Source organism: Nerophis ophidion, linkage group LG02, assembly GCF_033978795.1.
Source record: "Nerophis ophidion isolate RoL-2023_Sa linkage group LG02, RoL_Noph_v1.0, whole genome shotgun sequence".
NCBI lineage: Eukaryota > Metazoa > Chordata > Actinopteri > Syngnathiformes > Syngnathidae > Nerophis > Nerophis ophidion.
Genome location: NC_084612.1, coordinates 15,673,821 through 15,701,598, shown reverse-complemented (window position 1 = coordinate 15,701,598; position 27,778 = coordinate 15,673,821). Strand labels below are relative to the sequence as shown.

Genomic DNA, 27,778 nt, shown 5'->3' with positions numbered 1-27,778 from the left:
TCCTGAGCCCTTCTGGTGATATTCTTTAGAGATTGATGTCACTTTTTGATACAGTGCTGTCTGAGGGATCGAAGGTCACGGTCATTCAATGTTGGTTTCCGGCCATGCCGCTTACGTGGAGTGATTTCCCCATTCTCTGAATTTTTTGATAATATTATTGACCGTAGATGTGGAAATACAAAATTTTTTTGCAATTGCACTTTGAGAAACGTTGTTCTTTAAACTGTTTGACTATTTGCTCACGCAGTTGTGGACAAAAGGGTGTACTTCGCCCCATCCTTTCTTGTGAAAGACTGAGCATTTTTTGGAAAGCTGTTTTTATACCCAATCATGGCACCCACCTGTTCCCAGTTAGCCTGCACACCTATGGGATGTTCCAAATAAGTGTTTGATGAGCATTCCTCAACTTTATCAGTATTTTTTGCCACCTTTCTTGTCACGTGTTGCTGACATCAATATTCTAAAGTTAATGATTATTTGCAAAAAAAAAAAAAATGTTATCATTTGAACATCAAATATGTTGTCTTTGTAGCATATTCAACTGAATATGGGTTGAAAATGATTTGCAAGTCATTGTATTCCGTTTATATTTACATCTAACACAATTTCCAAACTCATATGGAAACGGGGTTTGTACTTTATAAAAAAATGTACATAAATTTATATATGTCAGGCTTGCCACTGAAGTTTTGGTTATGTTTTAGTTTTCTCTATGTTTGTTTTATTTCCTGTCAGTGCTCCTATTTTTGTTCAGTTTCCAGCTTACCTCCCTTACCGCTGTTCACCTTAGCTGCGACTGATTGGCGCCTGGCCACACCTGGTGTCAATCAGTCGGCTGCTATTTAAACCTGCCTTGCCCTCCAGTCAGAGCTCGGGTATTGTTTGTTGTTTGCTGTGAGCTATTTCCTGGATCTTGACTCCAGTCCCTGTTTGCTGTTTCCTGGTTTCTGTTTTCCTTGCATTTTTTGAACATTAAAACCATGTTTTCTTGTACCAAGCCTGCCATCCCTGCACCTTGGGGTTAATTGTCACCACCACTTCATGACCATATACATGTTACAGGTTATATATGTTTTATTATTGAATCTAATGTGATGAATATTTAACGGACCACAATGGAAACAAGCCTTTTGGCTTTTGTGCCATTCATATGCCTTTTTAAATCATTACATGGATTCAATTCATTAAGATGTCAATAAACTTATCAATCAATCTTTACAATTAAGCAACACAAAATAAAGCGATATAAATACAATATACTTTCCTTGGCAAAAGAAACAATAAATTCTTCTTACAAGCCATTTTATCCATCCATCCATTTTCTACCGCTTATTCCCTTTTGGGGTCGCTGGCGCCTATCTCAGCTACAATCGGGGCGGAAGGCGGGGTACACCCTGGACAAGTCACCACCTCATCGCAGGGCCAACACAGATAGAGAGACTACACTCACACTCACACACTAGGGCCAATTTAGTGTTGCCAATCAACCTATCCCCAGGTGCATGTCTTTGGAAGTGGGAGGAAGCCGGAGTACCTGGAGCGAACCCACGCATTCACGGGGAGAACATGCAAACTCCACACAAAAAGATCCCTAGCCTGGATTTGAACCCAGGACTGCAGGAACTTCGTATTGTGAGGCAGACGCACTAACCCCTCAGCCACCGTGAAGCCCATTACAAGCCATTTTATTGTAATTAAATTCTGATCATCATCTTCCGTTTAAATTTAAGGTTTTTTCTTAACGATGAAGGCAAAATGAGTTTGGATTGTGATTAGTTGTGTTTTAATATCTTGATTTATTGTCTGAACAGTAATGTTAGTTTCACATCTACTGAATATTTTTTTCTCATGACCACATTTTGAAAAATAATTAAAGATATTTTTACATTTTATGATCACATTGTTGCCGTTGTGAATGACTGTGTTGTTGATGTATAGTGTTTTTTGTGTGTGGTGTTTTATATTGCTTTGTTATTTAAAAAAAACAAAACGATTAATTAAAAACAATTAAATTATTTAAAGGCTGTAGATTAAATGTGCACAATTAAAAAGCTTAGATGCTCAGACAGTAATGGTTTGATGAAAGTTTAGATGAGGTTATGACATTTGTCATGGGGAAAGACGTTAATATGTCTTGCAGTCAGGTTAACATTTACAGTAAACTGGCGAAAAATTACAGCACTATTTGAGCGTTAGCAAAAATCGGCTTCACCTGCCAACTAGTGAGTGCCAGCGTTAACTGATAGCTAGCGATTAGCGGCACCAGCTGCCAGCTAGCTACCAATTAGTAGCGCCAACTGCTAGCTAGCATTCACAGAGTTACCTGCTAACTTGCGCTTTTCGGTGCCAGTTGCTAGCTAGCAATTAGCGGTGCCAACGGCTAGCTAGCGGTCACAAACCTTCTTCTTCTATCGCCAGTCCATGAGTTTATGGTATAGTGGTTATCCATTCTATTCTAATTTCAAAAGATAATGCTACCATCCGCTGTATTACTGCATTTTATCCATCCATCCATCCATCCATCCATTTTCTACTGCTTGTCCCACTTTGTGTCACAGAAGGTGGTTGGGGCCTATCCCAGCTGCATTTGTGCAGAAGGCGGGGTACACCCCGGACAAATCGCCACCTCATATCATTCATTCATTATTTAATAATGAAATAATTGATCGTTTCACCCCGATTGAAAGTCAGCAATAATTGGAGAACATGTGAAAACATATACAACATTAATTAGGCAAACTTGGTTATCTTTTTTAGAACTTCAATAATGATTTGGAGTGCATGGGTACGTGAATAGGAAACTGTAGGTCGTTTGGACCAGTGGTTCTCAAATGGGGGTAAGCGTACCCCTGGGGGTACTTGAAGGTATGCCATGGGGTGCGTGACATTTTTTTTTTTTTTATATTTTATAAATAGCAACAATTCAAAAATCCTTTATAAATATATTTATTGAATAATACTTCAAAAAAATAAATGTTTGGAATTAAGTTCATGAATCCAGATGGATCTCTATTACAATCCCCAAAGAGGGCACTTTAAGTTGATTACTTCTATGTGTAGAAATCTTTATTTAAAATTGAATCACTTGTTTATTTTTTAACAAGTTTTTAGTTATTTTTCTATCTTTTTTTTCCAAATAGTTCAAGAAAGACCACTACAAATGAGCAATATATTGCATTGTTATAAAATGTAATAAATCAGAAACTGATGACATAGTGCTGTATTTTACTTCTTCATCTCTTTTTTTCAACCAAAAATGCTTTGCTCTGATTAGGGGCTACATCACTGAAAAAAGGTTGACAAACCACTGGTTTAGACCACATATTTGCACCAGCATAGAGAACTTGACAGGGTATCCAGAAAGTATTTATAGCACTTCACTTTCCTCACCTTTTGTTGTGTTACAGCAGAAATGGAATAACTTCAATTTTGTCCTCAAAATGTCCATCCATCCATCCATTTTCTACCGCTTATTCCCTTTCGGGGTCGCGGGGGGCGCTGGCGCCTATCTCAGCTACAATCGGGCGGAAGGCGGGGTACACCCTGGACAAGTCGCCACCTCATCGCAGGGCCAACACAGATAGACAGACAACATTCACACTCACATTCACACACTAGGGCCAATTTAGTGTTGCCAATCAACCTATCCCCAGGTGCATGTCTTTGGAGGTGGGAGGAAGCCAGAGTACCTGGAGGGAACCCACGCATTCACGGGGAGAAAATGCAAACTATAAACACAATTCCCCGTTATGACAATGTGCAAATGTTTTTTTGTTTTTTTTAGAAATGTTTGCATTTAAAAAAACAACAACTAACAAAGCACATGTAAATAAGTATTCACAGCCTTTGCTGAATATTTTGTTGATGGACCTTTGGCAACAATTACAGCCTCAAGCCTTTTTGAATACGATGCTTGAAGCTTGGCACACCTATCATTCGTCTTTGCAGCCCCTCACAAACTCCATCAGATTGAATGGGAAGCGTCTGTGCGGAGCCATTATTCAGATCTCTCCTGAGATGTTCAATCCGATTCACGTCTGGGCTCTAGGTTGACCCCTCAAGGACGTTTACAAAGTGTCCTGAAACCATTCTTTTGATATCTTGGCTGTGTGCTTAGGGTCGTTGTCGTGCTGAAAGATGAGTCGTCGCCCCAGTCTGAGTTCAAAAGCGCTCTGGAATAGGTTATCCTCCAGAATGTATCTGTACATTGCTGCATTTCTTTCTCTCTATCCTCACGAGTCTAACAGTTCCTGCCGCTGAAAACCATCCCCACAGCATGATGCTGCCACCACCATGCTTCACTGTAGTGAGGGTAGAAGCGATGCCTGGTTTACTCCAAACATGACGCCTGGCGTTCATGTCAAAGACTTAAATCTTTGTCTCATCAGACAAAAAATTTTTTTTCTCATGGTCTGGGAGTCTTTTAGATAGATTTTGGCAAACGCTTACTACCATCTCTGTTTCTGTATGAGTTGGGAAATTTTGTTAGATGTAAATATAAACAAAATACAAAGATTTGCAAATCCTTTTCAACCCATAATCAGTTCAATATGCTACAAATACAACATATTTGATGTTCAAACTCATAAACTTTATTTTTTTTTTGCAAATAATGTTTAACTTAGAATTTCATGGCTGCAACATGTGCCAAAGTAGTTGGGAAAGGGCATGTTCACCACTGTGTTACATCACCTTTTCTTTTAACAACACTCAATAAACGATTGATTGATACTTTTATTAGTAGATTGCACAGTTCAGTACATATTCCGTACAATTGACCACTAAATGGTAACACCCGAATAAGTTTTTCAACTTGTTTAAGTCGGGGTCCACGTAAATCAACGAAACGGGAATATGAGTGCGGCAGCACGAGAGGAAATTGTAAATAAAAAAGGAAACGTCACGTCACCAGTTTGGCAGTATTTTGGATTGTTTAAGTCCGATACGAATCAGAGTAATACTGTCTGCAAACTTTGCAAGGTCATCGTCCCGACCAAGTCTTGGAACACGACAAACTTCTTTTACCACCTGAGCCGCTCTCACCCGCTGGAGTCCAGTAGCAAACAGCCACAACATCAGCCGGTGCAAGTGGGACAGCACCCAAGCGGCAACAACAGACCATCATCGAGAGGCACTCGGCAGCAGTGCCAGACGACAACAATTCAAAACGTTGTAAAGAAATAAGGGATGCAGTGGTGTATCAATTAGCGAAGGACATGCTACCGCTCAGCATAGTTGAGAAGTCTGGGTAAGCATTTATTTAATGTCAATATTTGCACATCGACCAGTATTTTCATTTATTTGACTGTTTTTCTTAATGCTGACCTCGTTCTAAAGGTTAAAGGTTATATTTTAAATAAAAGTATTTAAACTCAGCCTTTTTTCTCCTGGTCTTTATTTAGAATAGTTTTTTTGTATTGTTTTTTTATAAATAATTATCGATATCGACTGATATGAAAGAATACACATTGATTGATTGATTGATTGACTTATATTGTGATACATTTTTTAGTCATATCGCCCAGCCCTATGCTTAATAATGAATACTACTGGGTTCATTGGAAACAACACGAGAGGTGCACATAACATTTTAAAGCGCATGAAAAAAATACATGAAGGTGATGGATGTTGACCACTCACACTCACTTACTTTAATATAGGTATCTACACCAGGAATTTGCTGACAACCACTTCTGTTAATGATGACGCGTATGTTATGTGTTGAGGCTATAAAGTGTGTTTTATTCGATTACTCGATTAATCAAACAAACGCATCGATAGATTACTCCATTACTAAAACAATCGATAGCTGCGGCCCGAAACGAGACACAGATGATGGATGGACATGAAGCCAGAGAAGGTATCCCTGCCAAAAAAACACTGTTGCAGAAAATAGTATGTCGTTGTAACATGTGCTTTACCCATCTATAAATCAACACTCTGGTCCAGCCTACACGCACACACTCTTAGCCGGAATGTCCTGAAGAATGGCCAGTGTGCATCTCTCCTCATGCCCGTATGGAAATGTATTTTTTAAGGGAGCTCCAAAAAATCAATTCACATCTGTTTTGCGATTCTTATTATTATTCTTGTTGATTGATGATAATCATACTTGCCAACCCTCCTGGATTTTCCGGGAGACTCCCGAAATTCAGCGCCTCTCCCGAAAAACCCCCGGGACAAATTATTTCCTGAAATTCAGGCGGAGCTGGAGGCCACGCCCCCTCCAGCTCCAAGCAGACCTGAGTGACGTGTCGACAGTCTGTTTTCACGTCCGGTTTCCCACAGTATAAAGAGCGTGTCTGCCCAATGACGTTATAACTGTAGAATGATCAGGGGCGAGTTCTTGGTTTCTTATGTGGGTTTATTGTTAGGCAGTTTCATTAAAGTCCTCCCAGCCCGGTAATAACACACAACAACAGCAGTCACATTTTCGTCTACCGTAAAGCAGTTCGTCTGCCGTGAGCTCCAATGTTATGAACTTGTGACACACTTAAACAGGACAATACTGCAATCTACTGTACGTAGAATAGAATAGAATGTAGAATAGAATTCAGCACCACAGTTCGCTCACAATAAACAATGATAATAATAAATAATATAATATACATAATATATTATGTATATAATATATGAATAGTATAAATATATTCTACATATATTCTACATTTAAGTGCAGTCAAGGAACATATGCATTATACAGTCTGATGGCTGTCGGTATGAAGGACCTCCTGTGTCGTTCCGTGTTACATTTTGGGAGTCTGAGCTTTCCACTGAACGTGCTTATTCTCTCCGCAAGGTCCGAGTGTAGTGGGTGGGAGGTGTTGTCCATAATGGCTAGTATTTTTGCTAAAATTCTTCTCTGCCAGAGAGTCTAGCTGTGGTTGGAAAAATAGTGACAGATGTATATATTTAATATATGTATATATTTAATATATGTATATTAAATATTTGACTCTTAACCACGCCCTCAACCACCCACCCCTCTCCCCCCCACCTCCCGAAATCGGAGGTCTCAAGGTTGGCAAGTATCCATCCATCCATCATCTTCCGCTTATCCGAGGTCGGGTCGCGGGGGCAACAGCCTAAGCAGGGAAACCCAGACTTCCCTCTCCCCAGCCACTTTGTCTAGCTCTTCCCGGGGGATCCCGAGGCGTTCCCAGGCCAGCCGGGAGACATAGTCTTCCCAACGTGTCCTGGGTCTTCCCCGTGGCCTCCTACCGGTTGGACGTGCCCTAAACACCTCCCTAGGGAGGTGTTCGGGTGGCATCCTGACCAGATGCCCGAACCACCTCATCTGGCTCCTCTCGATGTGAAGGAGCAGCGGCTTTACTTTGAGTTCCTCCCGGATGGCAGAGCTTCTCACCCTATCTCTAAGGGAGAGTATGATATGGCAAGTATGATAATAATAATAAATTGTATTCACTATATTTTTAAGAACACATTTTTAAAAACCAACATTTTTTTATGTCGGTTTTCAGCTCATTCAAGGCACTCATTGGCCATACGTCAGCAGCCAACAATAGCTTTTGAAACCTGTTAACTGTTTTGCAAAGGTTTTATTTTCATTCGTATACCAAATAATATTTTGCGGGGATCGGCTTAAAAGAAGAATAAAGTCGAATTGTGAATACATTCTGACTTGACTCGTCATCTTAAGAATCGGAATCCAATTGTGAGTTTTTATTTTCAACGCATTTTCAATGCAAAGTTTGCTTGTATAATCCATTTCAACATGACAATATGGACTTTTCGGTAACATTTATAGCCTGTTTTAAACCTGCATTGTCCTTTCGATCCTTACACTTTCCATCCTTTGTAACTAAGCTACTGTGTGGAACAATTTACCTTGTGGATCATAAAGTTTGTCTACCATGAATTGATTAACGTGGACCCCGACTTAAACAAGTTGAAAAACTTATTCGGGTGTTACCATTTAGTGGTCAATTGTACGGAATATGTACTGAACTGTGCAATCTACTAATAAAAGTATCAATCAGTCAATCAATCAGTCTAAGTCTAAGTTTAATTCTGTTTCTGCCATTATTTCCTGTGTTGTGCTTTTACTTTGTTACGTCACATTGCTGTTTCCTGTATTTGGTTGTTCACTACATACAGAGTGATGCAACTAAACACCAGATTGTTTATTTCTATTGTGTTACACAATTATGTTTGCTATTCTGTGCAGTTTGCACTTCACTTAGCGCTATTTGGTGTCGCTCCCTAGACATATGTTCTTCCGTTTTGTCTGCTTCCTGCTACTTTTACTCTGTGTCTTATTTAGTTAACCCTTTGTACTGCTTCATTTGTAACTTTTTTGTATTTCACTGCTTTGTGTGAACTAATTACAAACCCCGTTTCCATATGAGTTGGGAAATTGTGTTAGATGTAAATATAAACGGAATACAATGATTTGCAAATCCTTTTCAACCCATATTCAATTGAATGCACTACAAAGACAACATATTTGATGTTCATATTCATAAACTGTATTTTTTTTACAAATAATAATTAACTTAGAATTTCATGGCTGCAACTCGTGCCAAAGTAGTTGGGAAAGGCCATGTTCACCACTGTGTTACATCACATTTTCTTTTAACAACACTCAATAAACTCTTGTGAACTAAGGAAACTAATTGTTGAAGCTTTGAAAGTGGAATTCTTTCCCATTCTGGTTTTATGCAGCGCTTTAGTCGTTCAACAGTCCGAGTCTCCGCTGTCGTGATTTACGCTTCATAATGCGCCACACATTTTTGATGGGACACAGGTCTGGACAGCAGGCGGGCCAGGAAAATACCCACACTCTTTTACTACGAAACCACGCTGTTGTAACACGTTGCTTGGCATTGTTTTGCTGAAATAAGCAGGGGCGTCCATGATAGCGTTGCTTGGATGACAACAAATGTTGCTCCAAAACCTGTATGGACCATTCAGCATTAATGGTGCCTTCACAGATGTGTAAGTTACCCATGCCTTGGGCACTAATGCACCCCCATACCATCACAGATGCTGGCTTTTGAACTTTGCGCCTATGACAATCCGGATGGTTATTTTCCTCTTTGTTTCGGAGGATACCACGTCCACAGTTTCCAAATATAATTTGAAATGTGGACTCGTCAGACCACAGAATAACTTTCCACTTTGCATCAGTCCATCTTAGGTGAGATCGGGCCCAGAGAAGCCAGCGGCGTTCCTGGGTGTTGTTGATAAATGGCTTTCGCTTTGCATAGTAGAGTTTTAACTTGCACTTACAGATGTAGCGACCAACTGTAGTTACTGACAGTGGTTTTGGACAGTGGAAGTGTTCCTGAGCCCATGTGGTGATATCCTTTACACACTGATGTCGGTTTTTTATGCAGTACCACCTGAGGGATCAAAGATCCGTAATATCATCGCTTACGTGCAGTGATTTCTCCAGATTCTCTGAACCTTTTGATGATTTCACGGACCGTAGATGGTAAAATCCCTAAATTCCTTGCAATAGCTTGTTGAGAAATGTTGTTCTAAAACTGTTTGACAATTTGCTTACAAAAATGGTGACCCTCACCCCATTCTTGTTTGTAAATTACTTAGCATTTCATGGAAGCTGCTTTTATACACAATCATGGCACCCACCTGTTCCCAATTAGCCTGCACACCTGCGGGATGTTACAAATAAGTGTTTGATGAGCATTCCTCAACTTTATCAGTATTTATTGCCACCTTTCCCAACTTGTTTGTCACGTGTGGCTGGCATCAATTTCCAAAGGTAATGATTATTTGCAAAAAAAAAAAAAAAAATGTTTATCAGTTTGAACATCAAATATGTTGTCTTTGTAGCATATTCAACTGAATATGGGTTGAAAATGATTTGCAAATCATTGTATTCCGTTTATATTTACATCTAACACAATTTCCCAACTCATATGGAAACGGGGTTTGTATTTATTATTGAAAATTTTAGTAATCCTACAAACAGCCATGTCTTTGCACCCTGGGGTCACTCCAAACAGTTCATAACGACAGTATATGTGAATGGACAGCATGTTGTGCAATATGACGGTGGTCTACAGAATATAACATACAGTATCTACAGTAGGAAGGGGATGCATATGGTCCCATTTGTCACGGTTTACCTGACACATGAAACGTGACGAATTGTGAGATTGCACTATCCACTTTAGCCACCAGATGGCAGTAGATTGTTTATCCTGAAAATGTGTTTTGTCGCAATTCCATCCTTGACCACAGCGTCATTTGATATGTATAGTACCGATTTTCATCATTTTCAGAAGACTGCATTGCACCACCCTTCCTCTCAAACGAGATCCACCCAGGAAATCCCTTCCTGAGTGTGTGCATGAGGATTTAAGGTTTTGAAACAGATGTAATGATTTTCCTTTGTACTGACTGCACGTGCAAATAAAAGAAAATAACTCACCCAGCCCAGTGAGGAGATGATACCTGGCCTTCTTACGAAGCCTAACAATGTGAGTCTGCGTTGCCTTCCTTGCGTTGGCTGACGGCTCAGATTCCACCTCTCGGCAGGACAGCTTGTAGCCAGAGACGGCCGTGTGATTTGGCGAGGGATGCCATGTGACATTGAGCGTGTTCACTCTGGCTCTGACCTTCAGCTCAGTGGGCGCAAAGATCACTGAAGGGGGAAAAAAACGTTATGATTAGGGCTGGGCGATATGGCCGAAAAGTGTATCACGATATACGTTTTTTGTATTGGTCGATACCGATCATTATTGATATTTTTTATGACCTATGGAAATATGGACACGGAGAGAAATATATTAAATACTTTCTTTTTTTTTTTTTCTTTTTTTTTTGCAAATGTAACATTCCTATGATTTTAATCCCCACACCTAACAAGACATTAAGGAAGGAAATGTGAACACAACCAATGAAAACACTCAATGTAAACAAAACTCTAAAAAGGCTTTTGAACACTCAAAAATAACCTCATAAAATGAAGAGGCAATAACAAATGCTTAATAAAGTGTAACAAAATAGCGCAATGTCTAAAATTGTAAATATAGAGAAACCAGATAATGTTTAATTTATTTTTTGCCATAAAATTACATGGAAAGTTACAAGGTCTGTGCAACGTAGACCCAATAATTAAACTTCAAAAAAGGGTAATTAGAATAATACACAAAGTGTGCTATTATGAACATACCAATCCATTATTATGGGGCGGCGTGGCGCAGTGGAAGAGTGGCCGTGCGCAACCCGAGGGTCCCTGGTTCAAATCCCACCTAGTACCAACCTCGTCACGTCCGTTGTGTCCTGAGCAAGACACTTCACCCTTGCTCCTGATGGGTGCTGGTTGGCGCCTTGCATGGCAGCTCCCTCCATCAGTGTGTGAATGTGTGTGTGAATGGGTAAATGTGGAAGTAGTGTCAAAGCGCTTTGAGTACCTTGAAGGTAGAAAAGCGCTATACAAGTACAACCCATTTATCATTTATTTATAAGTTCTAATGTGTTAAAATGATCAGATATTGTGTTTTAAAAAACAATGGAAAATGTGTTCCTAGTAAAGAGCAACAGTCTTCTAGCTTGTATTCTTAGGTTATTTCAAGTAAGAGAAAACTATAATTTACGGGGGATATTGATTTTAGAAATATAAGGGAAAGAACAAATATAAAATAAAAACGTATTTCAGTTTTAGGAGTTAAAAGGTGGAACAAGCTCATTGATAAGTAGAAGACATGTAGTTCTTTGTTAAGGTCTAAGAAAGCCTTGAAAGGTGAAATAATTATGAAATAGAGCAATGATTACTTTTATCCTATGATTTTTTTTAACTTTGAAGTTCCAGGCAATTGACTTTTCAGTGAATGTATAGGATAGGCACACATAAGCCTTGGCTTTAGTCGATTCCTTTTTCTTTTTGTGTGTGTGTATGATTGTTATTTTGTATAATCTGTGCTGTTAAATAGATCACACAAAATGGTTGATTAAATGACCGAAATAAACTCATTTCATTTCAACATTTAATTTGGTCTGTTATTCTTATATTATGCAGTCATTTTAAAGTAGCACATTTGATATATTGTATTTGCCAGGTTTTCCCCTGACAGTTTGTCTATGTTATAGTTTTTTCCTCTGCATTTGTCTTTGTTTTGTCTGTGTTTGGTATCTCCTGTCTTTAGTTCCTGTCAAGTGCTCTTATTTTGGTTCAGATTCCTGTTTGTCTCCCTGTGTGCTGTTTTCACTCAGCTGCGGCTGATTGGCATCTGGCCACACCTGATTTCAATCAGCCAGCTCCTATTTTACCTGCTTTGTTCCTCCAGTCAGGGCTAGATCATTGAATTGTCATTCGGACTTGTATTGTCGTTACCACATGTCACTCTTGTGTCTTTGCTACCTGTCGTGTCTGGCATCATTTCAGCTATTACCTGTCGTGCTACATTTTGTCCTGGTCGTCGTAGCGGTAAGCTGTTTTTGTTAGCAATTAGCTGTTCTCAGTTTTTCTGTTTGCTACCCGCTAGCTTCCATGCTAAAGTTCCTTTTTGTTATCTAGCTCCCAGTGCTAGCTCCCTTAGTTTATATCCGCCCACGTGCATGCTTTTTGTTTGCTCTTGTTCTATTATTTATATTAAATCATGTCTTCATATCCAATGCCTGCCTCCATCTCTGCATCTTGGGGTTCCTCATCAAATAACTCGGACAGTATTAAGTTTATTTATACAGTTCTGTACTTATGTTCCTACCTGTTGTTTCCGTACAACCACGTAGGGCCAGATGAGGGTTTAAAAGAAAATATGAGTGCGGCGAAGGGCCACGGTCTGTTTGAAATTGTTTTTGTTTATTTGCCAGACGCTCAAGGTGACTTTTCCTGTTTTATCGACAATTTATTCGCTCTCTGCAGCACTCATTTGTACTTTCTCTTCTCACTCCATGCAGAGAATCAACAGCGAGACAGCAAGTTGGCGCAACCACACTTGATACTGTTATGTGATTGGCTCTTTAGCATGTGCCTCCCACATGTTTTTGCTAAGACCGCAAGTGCCTTTATTGAATCACCCGACAGACCACGATATAAAATATCATGAACGTTTTATCGAACACATTTTTTTGATTACATGTCTATCACGATATACAAAAAAATAAAAAGTTTACATACACTTGTATAGGAAACAATGTCGTGAGTTTTCAATAATTTCTACAACTCATTTTTTTTGTGATAGAATGATTGGAGCACATATTTGTTGGTCACAAAAAACATTCATGAAGTTTGGCTCTTTTATGAATTTATTATGGGTTTGACATCACATGGAGAAAGATAAGACCTTCTGGAGGAAAGTTCTGTGGTCAGATGAAACACAAATCGAGCTGTTTGCCTACAATACCCAGCAACATGTTTGGAGGAGAAAAGGTGAGTTATTTAATCCTACATATAAAATACTACACGGTTTAGCTCCATCCTATCTTGCCGATTGTATTGTACCAATCTGCATTCAAAGGACTCCAGCTTATTAGTGATTCCCAGAGCCCAAAAAAAATATTTGGGTTATATTGCGTTTTCTACTCGGGCTCCAATACTCTGGAATGCCCTCCCGGTAACAGAGATGCTACCTCAGTAGAAGCATTTAAGTCCCATCTTAAAACTCATTTGGATACTCTGGCCTTTAAATAGACCCCCTTTTAGAACAGTTGATCTGCCGTTTCTTTTCTTTTCTGCTCTGCCCCCCCTCTCCCTTGTGGAAGGGGGTACACAATTTCAAGCAATTGATACATTGATTGAAACTTTTATTAGTAGATCGCACAGTTCAGTACATATTCCGTGCAATTATTGACTACCGAATAAGTTTTTCAACTTGTTTAAGTCGAGGTCCACGTTAATCAATCCATGGTATGAAGTGCTGGCTGTCCAGAGTCGGGACCAGGGGTGGACCGCTCGCCTGTGCATCGGTTGGGGACACATCTGCGCTGCTGACCAGTCTCCGCCCAGGATGGTCCCCTGCTGGCACCACTATGGACTGGACTCTCACTATTATGTTAGATCCACTATGGACTGGACTTTCGCAATATTATGCTAGACCCACTCGACGTCCATTGCATCCGGTCTCCTCTAGAGGGGCGGGGGTCACCCACATCTGCGGTGCTCTCCAAGGTTTCTCATAGTCATTCTCATTGACATCCCACTGGGTTGTGAGTTTTTCCTTGCCCTTATATGGGATCTGAACCGAGGATGCCCTTTGAGACACGTGTGATTTAGGACTATATAAATAAACATTGATTGATTGTAGCGGAGATAGGCGCCAGCGCCCCCCGCGACCCCGAAAGGGAATAAGCGGTAGGAAATGGATGGATGGATGATTGATTAATCCCAGGAACACCACACCTTCCGTCAAGCATGGTGGTGGTAGTTTTATGCTTTCGGCCTGTTTTGCTGCCAATGGACCTAGTTCTTTACAGAGAGTAAATGGGACAATGACAAAGGAGGATTACCTACAAATTCTTCAGGAAAACCTAAAATCATCAGCCTGGAGGTTGGGTCTTGGGCGCAGTTGGGTTTTCCAACAGGACAATGACTCCAAACACACGTCAAATGTGGTAAAGGAATGGCTAAATCAGGCTAGAATTAAGGTTTTAGAATGGCCTTCGCAAAGACAATGCTGAAGAAACAAATCCATGTCAGGAAACCAACACATTTAGCTGAACTGCACCAACTTTGTCCAGGAAAGTGGTCAAAAACTCAACCAGAAGCTTGTGGATGGCTACCAAAAGCGCCTTATTGCAGTGAAACTTGCCAAAAGACATTTAACCAAATATTTACATAGTTACATGTATACTTTTGACCCAGCAAATTTGGTCACATTTTCGGTAGACCCATAATAAATTCATTAAAGAACCAAACTTCATGAATGTTTTTTGTGACCAACAAGTATGTGCTCCAATCACTCTATCACACAAAAATATGAGTTATAGAAATTATTGGAAACTCAAGACAGCCACTTTTGACCACAACTGTATATTAGGGGTGTAACGGTACGTGTATCTGTATTGAACCGTTTCGGTACGGGGTTTCCGGTTCGGTGCGGAGGAGTACCGATGCTAAAATCTTAACAAGGATCTACGCTCCGTTCTGCCTCTGTCTCCTGCACAGCACCCTGCATTGTCCCTCCCACACAACCATCTGATTGGTTACAACAGTAGCGGTAACAAGTCAATCAGCAGTGTGTATTCAGAGCGCATCTCGTCAGCGCTTCAGCGTCGAGCAGATAGGTCTTTAGCAGGGGAGCAACGGACTCTCCCCAAATTATATTAAACACTTCCAAGTCAACTACTTTCTAAACATCACTATGAGCCCGTTGACCTTCTAGAAACAAACTGCAGCTCAGCTCACTCACAGTCCTGGCTTTAGGTGAAGGCTAGTTAGCTTTTAGTGTAACGTTAGCTCATTTTGCGCTGTGTGCGTGTGCATGTGTGTGTGTTACGGACAATGTTGATTGAGGTGTGTTGAAGCACCAAAAAAGGACATTATGTTAAATGAATAGTTTCTGTCTCTAATAGTGTATATAATAATGTAAGTGCGTCATAAAGCCTACATGAACTCCATGGTGTTCAGGGATGAATAGTCTCTCCTATTGCTATTGTACTATTTTTCAGCTATAGTTAGAGTAATCATTAGTAATGTAGCAGCCTAGTTTTGAATGGCAGGGTCCCTGCTATCACATGTTGATAAAAATATAACATTTACATAATAAAAAATCAACTTCAGGCTTCCCCAATGCTGTAATAAATTAAGCATGATGAGTTGACTTGAAACTGTTTAATGTTGCACTTTTTATATGTAGAAGAAAAGTTTTGTCATTTTATTTATTCAAAGCAACAACTTGAGGCAGTTTAATGTGGATTAACGTGGGCAGAATTATTATAGTGTTCCCAATGTTAAAAGGATAAAGCCATTGTTTACAAATTTGGTAAATAAATAACCAAAAAATGTATATTTTGTTGTTTTCTTACTGTACCGAAAATGAACCGAACTGTGACCTCTAAACCGAGGTACGTACTGAACCGAAATTTTTGTGTACCGTTACACCCCTACTGTATATGGATATCCTTTTATAGTCCCAACCCTACTTATGATCATGATCAAGTGCAATATATATCGGCACAATATAGAGTATAACACTGAAATACTTTTAATTGCATTGAAGCGCCCAAGCAGTCAACATAATATCGGACATTTATGTTATTAGGGCGGCCAGCCGTATTTTTTGATTGACACCTCCTAATGCATGTTATTAAACCGCCACATTCATTATGCCCACCCGCTAGGAAATTAATAAAGAATATTTTCCCATATTAAAATGTGTCTCATACATTTTATCTTGTTTGAGTAGCTGCCAAACTGCCAGGCTGGCTCCCTGCATGTTGAGTACTTGCAATCTACATTCCGCGGCCTGACGGAGACATTGTTCAGCATGCATTGTTCCCAGCGCAGCACTTTACCAGCTAATGCGTACAAGGGCTTGGATGGAGTCTTCCCAGTGAATTGGTTGCATTTCAAAAGTCCTCTAACCTGTGCATGTGCGTGGGAAGACACCATCGGGGTCTATTCTGGAACACGTCTCACTTATATAAAAGACACATAAATCCTCTTCAGGCAGTCTGGAAGTGTGGGAACACGTACCCATGCGGTGGTTGGTGTGGTTGTAGGGGGCCAGCGTTTGGTGCTGAGCCCACTCGGATGGGACGCCAAAGCCGACACCTGTTCCAGCTGCTATCCTCAATCTGTACGCCTGGTTGGGCTGCAACTCTCTGAGTGTGAACTGGGTCTCGTTACCGGGCACCTCCACTGAAAAGACAGTGTCGGCTGTTGGGGAATAAAATGAAATCCACTTTGATTAAAAAGCACTACAGCATTAATCTGTTTCCAGTAATTCTATTGAAAGCAATTAAAAAACAACAGATACAAGGATAGGAATCAATAGCATACTTACGAGATGGCACCAAGTATCAAAATCAATAATTTGTTGTTTTTTTTAAGGAAATTAGCAAAAATGCTACCATTAAACAATAGCATGCGAATGCAAAATAAGTTACCGTACTTCTATGAAGACGCAAATGATCAAAAAAATCATGATTTTTATGTTCAAACAATCAAAATTAGCTAAAAAAAAGCGCTTTGGGCTGCTTAAAAAGGGGTAGAAAAGCGCTATACAAGTACAACCCATAAAATGCCAGCATTAAGCATTAGTGAATTTATATAGCGCTTTTTTTTCTCTAGTGACTCAAAGCGCTTTACATAGTGAAACCCAATATCTAAGTTACATTCAAACCAGTGTGGGTGGCACTGGGAGCAGGTGGGTAAAGTGTCTTGCCCAAGGACACAACGGCAGCGACTAGGATGGCAGAAGCGGGAATCGAACCTGCAACCCTCAAGTTGCTGGCACGGCCACGCTATCAACCGAGCTAAACCGCCCATTAACATGCTAACATAGCATGAGTCGCATAATTCTAAGATGGTAACAGATCCATCCATCCATTTTCTACAGCTTATTCCCTTTGGGGTCGCTGGAGCCTATCTCAGCTATAATTGGGCTGAGGACAGAGTACACCCCGGACAAATCGCCACCTCATCACAGATGGTAACATATATTACAAATAATATCTTTTGGTTCAAACAAACAAAATTTGATAAAATGCTAGCATAAAAACATTAGCATGGTTACATAGAAGTTGACATACTTCAAAGATGGCGCCAAGTATCAAAATCCATGACTTTTAGGTGTTAACATAGAACATGTGCTAAATTGCTAGCATAAAAAGTTAGCATGATAATGTTAACATATGAACATTAACATACTTACGAAGGAGAAGTTAACCTACTTTAAAGATGGTACCAAAGTATCAAAATCCATGATTTTTAGATTTGAACCTAGAAAATTAGCTAAAATGCTACAATGAAATGTTACCATACTAGTATTAGCATATTAACATCAGCATGCTTAGATAGAAGAAGTTAACATACTTTTAAAATGGTGCCAATTATCCAAATCCATGATTTTTAGATTTAAACATACAAAATTAGCTAAAATGCTAGCATTAAACAATAGCATCCAAATGCAAAATAAGTTACCATACTTCTATGATGACGCAAATAATCAAAAAATCATGATTTTTATTGTTAAACAAACAAAATTAGCTAAAATGCTAGCATCAAGTATTAACATGCTAACATAGGATGAGTCACATACATCTAAGATAGTAAAATATACTAGAAATAATATTTTTGGGGCTCAAACAAACAAAATTAGCTAAAAAAAAAGCGCTTTGGGCTCCTTAAAAAGAGGTAGAAAAGCGCTATACAAGTACAACCCATAAAATGCCAGCATTAAGCATTAACATGCTAACATAGCATGAGTCGCATACTTCCAAGATGGTAACAGATCCATCCATCCATTTCCCACAGCTTATTCCCTTTGGAGTCGCTGGAGCCTATCTCAGCTACAATCGGGCTGAGGACGGTATACACCACGGACAAATCGCAACCTAATCGAAGATGGTAACATATATTAGAAATAATATATTTTGGTACAAACAAACAAGATTCGATAAAATGCTAGCATAAAAACATTAGCATGGTTACATAGAAGTTAACATACTTCAGAGATGGCGCCAATTATCAAAATCCATGACTTTTAGGTGTTAACATAGAACATGTGCTAAATTGCTAGCATAAAAAGTTAGCATGATAATGTTAACATATGAACATTAACATGCTTACGAGGGAGAAGTTAACCTACTTTAAAAATGGTACCAAAGTATCAAAATCCATGATTTTTAGATTTGAACCTAGAAAATGAGCTAAAATGCTACAATAGAATGTTAGCATACTAGTATTAGCATATCAACATCAGCATGCTTAGAAAGAAGTTAACATACTTTAAAAATGGTGCCAATTATCCAAATCCATGATTTTTAGATTTAAACATACAAAATTAGCTAAAATGCTAGCATTGAACAATAGCAGGCAAATGCAAAAGAAGTTACAATACTTCTATGATGACGCAAATAATCAAAAAATCATGATTTTTATTGTTAAACAAACAGAATTAGCTAAAATGCTAGCATCAAGTATTAACATGCTAACATAGGATGAGTCACATACTTCTAAGATAGTAAAAGATACTAGAAATAATATTTTTGGGGCCCAAACAAACAAAATTAGCTAAAAAAAAGTGCTTTGGGCTCCTTAAAAAGAGGTAGAAAAGCGCTATACAAGTACAACCCATAAAATGCCAGCATTAAGCATTAACATGCTAACATAGCATGAGTCGCATAATTCTAAGATGGTAACAGATCCATCCATCCATTTTCTCAGCTACAATTGGGCTGAGGACAGAGTACACCCCGGACAAATCGCCACCCCATCGCAGATGGTAACATATATTAGAAATAATATCTTTCGGTTGAAACAAACAAAATTCGATAAAAGGCAAGCATAAAAACATTAGCATGCATATGAACGTGAGGATGGTTACATGAGTTAACATACTTCAAAGATGGCGCCAAATATCAAAATCCATGACTTTTAGGTGTTAACATAGAACAATTTCTAAATTGCTAGCATAAAAGTTAGCATGATAATGTTAACAAATGAACATTAGCATGCTTACAAAGGAGAAGTTAACCTACTTTAAAGATGGTGCCAAGTATCAAAATCCATGATTTTTATATTTGAACCTAGAAAATTTGCTAAAATGCTACAATAAAATGTTAGCATACTAGTATTAGCATATTAACATCAGCATGCTTAGAAAGAAAAAGTTAACATACTTCAAAAATGGTGCCAATTATCAAAATCCATGATTTTTAGATTTAAACATACAAAATTATCTAAAATACTAGCATTAAACAATAGCATGCAAATGCAAAAGAAGTTACCATACTTTTATGATGATACAAATAATCAAAAAATCATGATTTTTATAGTGATTTAGGGCTATATAAATAATCATTGATTGATTGATTGATGGTTAAACAAACAAAATTAGCTAAAATGCTAGCATCAAGTATTAACATGCTAACATAGGATGAGTCACATACTTCTAAGATAGTAAAAGATATTAGAAATAATATTTTTTAGCTAAAATGCTAGCATAAAAACAGCATGCATACGAACGTGAGGATTGTTACATAGAAGTTAGCATACTTCAAAGATGGCGCCAAGAATCAAAATCCATGATTTTTAGATTTAAACATGGAAAATTTGCCAAAATGCTACAATAAAATGTTAGCATACTAGTATTAGCATATTAACATCAGCATGCTTAGAAAGAAAAAGTTAACATACTTTAAAAACGGTGCCAACTATCAAAATCCATGATTTTTAGATTGGAACCTAGAAAATTAGCTAAAATGCTACAATAAAATGTTACCATAATAGTATTAGCATATTAACATCAGCATGCTTAGAAAGAAGAAGTTAACATACTTCAAAAATGGTGCCAATTATCAAAATCCATGATTTTTAGATCTAAACATACAAAATTAGCTGAAATGCCAGCATTAAACAATAGCACGCAAATGCAAAAGAAGTTACAATACTTCTATGATGACGCAAATAATCAAAAAATCATTATTTTTACGGTTAAACAAACAAAATGAGCTAAAATGCTAGCATCAAGTATTAACATGCTAACATAGGATGAGTCACATACTTCTAAGATTGTAAAATATATTAAAATTATATTTTTAGGGTTCAAACAAACACAATTAGCTAAAATGCTAGCTTAAAAACATTAGCATGCATACGAATGTGAGGATGGTTACATAGAAGTTAGCATACTTCAAAGATGGCGCCAAGTATCAAAATCCATGATTTTTAGATTTAAACATGGAAAACTTGCTAAAATGCTACATTAAAATGTTAGCATACTAGTATTAGCATATTAACATCAGCATGCTTAGAAAGTAGAAGTTAACATACTTTAAAAACGGTGCCAATTATCAAAATCCATGATTTTTAGATTTAAACATACAAAATTAGCTAAAATGCTACCATAAAATGTTTGCATACACACAAACGTAAGCCTGCTTACGTAGAAGTTAACATACTTCAAAGATGGTGCCAAGTATCAACATCCATGATTTTTAGATTTAAACATACAAATTTAGCTAAAATGCTAGCATTAAACAATAGCATGCAAATGAAAAAGAAGTTACCATACTTCTATGATGATGCAAATAATCAAAAAATAATGATTTTTATGGTCAAACAAACAAAATTAGCTAAAATGCTAGCATAAAGTATCAACATGCTAACAAAGGATGAGTCACATACTTCTAAGATGGTAACAGATATTAAAAATAATATTTTTTCGCTAAAATGCTAGCATAAAAACAGTAGCATGCATACGAACGTGAGGATGGTTACAAAGAAGATAACATACTTTAAAGATGGCGCAAAAGTATCAAAATCCATGAATTTTAGGTGTTAACATAGAACATGTGCTAAATTGTTAGCATAAAAAGTTAGCATGATATTGTTAGCATATTAGCATGCTTACGAAGGAGAAGTTAACCTACTTTAAAGATGGTGCCAAGTAAAAAAATCCATGATTTTTAGATTTAAAATATCGAAAATTAGCCAAAATGCTACAATAAAATGTTAGCATACTAATATTAGCATATTTACATCAGCATGCTTAGAAAGAAGAAGTTAACATACTTTAAAAAAGGTGCCAATTATCCAAATCCATGATTTTTAGATTCAAACATACAAAATTAGCTAAAATGCTAGCATAAAATTTTTGCATTTACACGAATGTAAGCCTGCTTACATAGAAGTTAACATACTTCAAAGATGGTATCAAGTATCAACATCCATGATTTTTCAATTCAAACATACATATTAGCTAAAATGCTAGCATTAAATGATAGGATGCGAATGAAAAAGAAGTTACCATACTTCTATGATGACGCAAATGATCAATCCATTATTTTTATGGTTAAATAAAATGTACTAAAATGCTGGCATAAAGTATTAGCAGGCCAACGTTAACATGCTAACGTAGGATGAGTCACATTCTTCTAAGATGGTAACAAATATTAAAAAGCATGGTTTTTGGGTTTAAACGAACAAAATTAGCTAAAATGCTTAGCATGCTAATGTTAGCATATGAACGTAAGCATGCTTACATAGAAGTTAACATACTTCAAAGATGCTGCCAAGTATCAAAATCCATGACATTTTAAGTGTTAACATACAACATTTGCTAAATTGCTAGAATAAAATGTTAGCATACTAATGTTAACATATTAACATTAGCATGCTTAAAAAGTTACATACTTTAAAAATGGTGCCAAGTATCAACATCCATGATCTTTATATTTAAACATACAACATTAGCTAAAATGCTGACATTAAATGATAGCATGCTAATGCAAAATAAGTTACCATACTTATATGATGACGCAAAAGCAAAAAATGCTAGCATTAAGTATTAGTATGCTAACGTAAACATGCTAACAAAGGATGAGTCACATACTTCTAAGATGCTAACACATATTAAAAAGCATGATTTTTGGGTTTAAACGAACACAATAGCATGCTATTGATAGCATATGAACGTAAGCATGCTTACATAGAGGGTAACATACTTCAAAGATGGTGCCAAGTAACAAAATCCACGACTTTTAGGTGTCAACAAACAAAATTTGCTAAATCGCTAGCATAAAATGTTAGCATATGAACATTAGCATGCTTAAAAAGGAGAAGTAACACACTTTAAAGATTGTGCCAAGTATAAAAATCCATAATTGTTAGATTTAAGCATACAAAATTAGCTAAAATGTTAGCATGTAATGTTAGCATGCTAACATTAGCATGCTGACATAGGATGAGTTTGCATACTTCTAAGATGAGGCAAAGTATCCAAAAAACATGCTTTCTAGATTTAAAGGATAAAATTCATTTAAAATCCAGAAAATAAAAGTAGGTTTTAAGACAAGTCTAAAAACATTAAACAGTGGGGGCCAGAAGATTAATATAGTGCAGTGTTTTAGACAAAAACTATCATTATGACTTTTGGTACGACAATCAAACTTTAATAACACATACCCAGTAAGGACGCAACAAAGGAATACGTAGCATTGTAATGAGTTAAATCTAATACAAGAGTAAAATATTGTTATTGATTTAGTGCAGATTCATGGCCCTGAGTTTGAAAAAAGATTAAAAAAGAGCAACCGATAAGAACATTTGTGTACCTCTGATGTTAATCGGACTTCACATAATTCAAATCAATAATGCTCTTGCTGTGACTTACCACAATCTCTGAAGGTTTTCAACAGTAGCAATTTGTTAGCAGAAGAATATGTCAATTGTAGAAAACTGATTAAGCGAAAAAAACATGTTGAAACAGACAATCTTGTAGCGGTTCTGACTTTTGATGTGAGCTGGATTTGACATAATTCAATAAAAATAACGCTCTTGCTCTGACAAACTTTAAAATTATTCAACGATAGTGAAGACTTGAAATTCTGGTACCCACACGTGGAAGACAGGTATTATATTATATTATTATATTATATAGTCGTACCTCAATTTACAACCTTAACTGGTTCTGTGACGGAGCTCTTCACTCAAAACACTTGTATCTCAAATCAAAGTCTCCATTGAAATGAATGAAATGAGAGAAAGGAGGGATTTCCCTGCAAACAATACAGCAAAACAATACCATACTAAGATCTATAGCAGTTTTCTTAGGTAATGTAATAATAATGTACAGCATTTACTAGGGGTGTGGGAAAAAATCGATTTGAATCGTTTATGTTGTGCGATTCAGAATCGATTCAAATTTAAAAAAAAAAATCTTTTTTTTTATTTATATATTTTTTTAAATCAATCCAACAAACCACTACACAGCAATACCATAACAATGCAATCCAATTCCAAAACCAAACCTGACCCAGCAACACTCAGAACTGCAATAAACAGCAATTGAGAAAACACAAACACGACACAGAACAAACCAAAAGTATTGAAACAAAAATTTCTATCATCAACAACAGTATCAATATTAGTTATAATTTCAGCATAGCAGTGATTAAAAATCCCTCATTGACATCATCATTAGACATTTATAAAAAATTAAAAAAAAGTGTCACAGTGGCTTACACTTGCTTCGCATCTCATAAGCTTGACAACACACTGTGTCCAATGTTTTCACAAAGATAAAATAAGTCATATTTTTGGTTCGTTTAATAGTTAAAACAAATTTAAATTATTGCAACCAGTTGATAGAACATTGTCCTTTACAATTATAAAAGCTTTTTACAAAAATCTACTACTCTGCTTGAATGTCAGCAGACAGGGGTAGATCCTGCTGAAATCCTATGTATTGAATGAATACGGAATAGTTTTGAATCGGAAAAATATCGTTTTTGAATCGAGAATCGAATCGAAAAAATTGATATATTAACGAATCGTGACCCCAAGAATCGATATTGAATCGAATCGTGGGACACCCAAAGATTCACAGCCCTAGTATTTACCCTGGAGAGTGGATCTCTAGGGTATCTGCTTCTCTGTCAAAATCACCATTAGCAGCCTTTCATGTTTTCATGGATGAATGTCACCTTTTTAGGTTGAATTTTAAGCGTTAAAGTCATCTTGTTTCAATAAGGTCCAGACAAGAAGTCATATGCTTAAATTGCTTCGCCAAATGTCTTTGATGATTATTTTCTCTTCAACACTGCCCTTCCCACTCACTTTATTCCTTTCCACGGTTGGAAAACAAAGTTATGTCGATCTCTAGCTCGAAGCTAATCCTTGCGAGTAAGACCAGATGTTTTAATTGGATCTTACGGGGTTCACTGTGACATTTGCAACACTAATGACGGGGAAACTAGTAACTGAAATTTGTGCATGCAATTTAAAGCATAACAACTAATTGAGAGTAGGGATGGATGTCTGATAATATCGGACTTCCGATATTATCGGCCGATGAATGCCTTAAAATGTAATATCGGAATTATCAGTTTCAAAATTATCCGTATCGGTTTCAAAAAGTAAAATATATGACTTTTTAAAACGCCGCTGTGTACACAGACGTAGGGAGAAGTACAGAGCGGCAATAAACCTCAATGGCATTGCCTTTGCATTCTGGGCCAGACACATGATATCTACAGGTTTTCACACACACAAGTGAATGCAACGCATATTTGGTCAGCAGCTATACAGGTCACACTGAGGGTGGCCGTATAAACAACTTTAACGCTGTTACAAACCCACACCAAACAAGAATGACAAAAACATTTGGGGAGAACATCCGCACCGTAACAAAACATAAACACAACAGAAGAAATACCCAGAACCCCTTGCAGCACTAACTCTTCCGGGACGCTACAATATACACCCCCGCTCCCCCCCCACCTCAACCTCCTCATGCTCTCTAAAGGAGAGCACGTCCCAAATTCCAAGCTGCTGTTTTGAGGTACGTTAAAAAAAAGAATGCGATTTGTGACTTCAATAATAAATATGGCATTTTTTTTCCATAACTTGAGATGATTTGTTTTGGAAAACCTTGTAACCAGCAGGGCATCACAACAAAATTAGGCGTAATAATGTGTTGATTCCACGACTGTATATATCAGTATCGGTTGATATCGGAATCGGTAATTAAGAGTTGGACAATATCGGATATCGGCAAAAAAGCAATTATCGGACATCTCTAATTGAGAGACAGTGTTTATATCAAAACAGCAAAACATCGAACAAAATCAATAGTGTTATTACTAAAAAGTGTGATAATCTAAAGTGTGTATATTAAAAGTAAAACGTGAAAATACTTTTTATACTGATTCACCTTTGATTTGAATTTACATACTGTATTTTCCGACACATTGAACCCCGCAGTTTATAAAATGGAGCGGCTAAATTATGGATTTTTCTTTGCTGGTGGCTATAATACAAAAAAATATTTTAAGTGAATTGTAAAGTGAAGTGAATTCTATTTTTATAGCGCTTTTCTCTAGTGACTCAAAGCACTTTAGACAGTGAAACCCAATATCTAAGTTACATTAAAAACAGTGTGGGTGGCACTGAGAGCAGCTGGGTAAAGTGTCTTGCCCAAGGACACAACGACAGTGACAAGGATGGCAGAAGCAGGGATCGAACCTGGCACGGCCACTCTACCAACCGAGCTATACCACCCCATAAGAAAAATACATTTTTAAATTTTCTTATACATTTTTAAAAGAAAAACAAGCAAAAACACTGCGAGGGTGTGTTATTGTTTGTGCTATGGCGCCATCTTTTGGACGAGTTTGCTTCCTGCCGAAGTGTCGTTCACTCTTCTAGCCATCCATACCCAACCTACATTCGTCACTCCAAGCAAGGTTTGTACGGTTTACAGTATAACTAAAACTATGTTTACTTACTAAGCTGTCCCATGTGTGATGTCTGTAGGAGGGTTTTCCTTCATATTTGTTCGGGATATTGTAACGTGATGATGATGGCATCGTTAGCATTAGCTAATATGCTAACACATTTACGAGTATATTATTAACTAACAACCGCATTCCATGAATTGATTAACGAGGACCCCGACTTAAACAAGTTGAAAAACTTATTCGGGTGTTACCATTTAGTGGTCAATTGTACGGAATATGTACTGTACTGTGCAATCTACTAATAAAAGTCTCAATCAATAAATCCTGTTTGTTTTGTTTCAGTTACACAAATTGCTAAGTAAACTCACCAAAATGTCACCGTGGAGTTATTGAGTCTGTTCAGCCGATTGGAGAGCTAACTTCTGCAACTGGTGGGTCCTTGACGATGACTTCTGTTTTGTTGGATCAGCCGTTTTACTGCCGTAATACAGGCACCGTTTGCAAACATTTAAGGTATGTGAATTTATACTTTCAAAAGGTTACTGTGTAAATAACTAATTTTGCAACATATACATCTGCGGCTTACAGTCTGGTGCGGATAATAAATGGGAAAACAATGTTTATTCTAAAATTTAGTGGGTGCGTCTTATATCCTGGTGCGCTCTATAGAACGGAAGGATTTTGACGTAGTACAATTTCCAGAAAGTTATCAATACCCGTTAGGTATTGAAATGTATTTTACTAGTAGGGACGGCATGGCGAAGTTGGGAAAGTGGCCGTACCAGCAATCTGAGGGTTCCTGGTTCAAGCCCCGCCTTATACCATCCTAGCCACGTCCGTTGTGTCCTTGAGCAAGACACTTCACCCTTGCTCCTTATGGATCCTAGTTAGCGCCCTGCATGGCAGCTCCCGCCATTAGTGTGTGAATGTGTTTGGTGAATGGGTGAATGTGGGGATAGTGTCAAAGCGCTTTGAGTTCCTTAAAAAAAGGTAAAAAAGTATAACCCATTTACCATTCTTACTGTATATACGACCATTGCAAAGTCTTCTTGAGTCACATATCATTTGACTTAATAGCGTTATTGCTTAGTGGACAGGCACATTTACAAACTTTATTTTGTGAATGCCTGTTTTTTATTCTGATACAATGCTTGATTGGACTCACCTTTATCCTGAGAGCTGTACTCAATGCGATAGCGGGTAACAGCCCCCCGACTGTGCTGTGAGGACAGCGGATGCCACATCAGCCTGATGTCTGTCGGGGATGTGCTGGCTATTGAGAGCTGAGGTGGCGCACTAGGTACTGAAGGACACATGAGGAGACACAGGTACAGAGTTAGTCAAGTTAACCGAGTTAAATCAAAGGCTTTGAAATAAAGTACATTATAAACTACAATCCTGTTATTGTATAGGTATCTACCTCTGCAGGCGTTTTAAAATG

At 37.7% G+C, this 27,778-nt stretch overlaps 1 protein-coding gene across 1 annotated transcript in view; it reads right to left on the bottom strand.

Moving 5' to 3' along the window:
• igdcc4 (immunoglobulin superfamily, DCC subclass, member 4) overlaps window positions 1-27,778 on the bottom strand; it is a 232,452-nt gene that overhangs the window by 44,869 nt on the left and 159,805 nt on the right. Inside the window, exons 9-11 of the mRNA XM_061878024.1 lie at window positions 27,503-27,640; window positions 16,628-16,810; window positions 10,421-10,633 (exon numbers count right to left, since the gene is read on the bottom strand). Coding sequence (XP_061734008.1) covers window positions 10,421-10,633; window positions 16,628-16,810; window positions 27,503-27,640 — 534 coding nt within the window. The remainder of the gene's footprint in view (window positions 1-10,420; window positions 10,634-16,627; window positions 16,811-27,502; window positions 27,641-27,778) is intronic.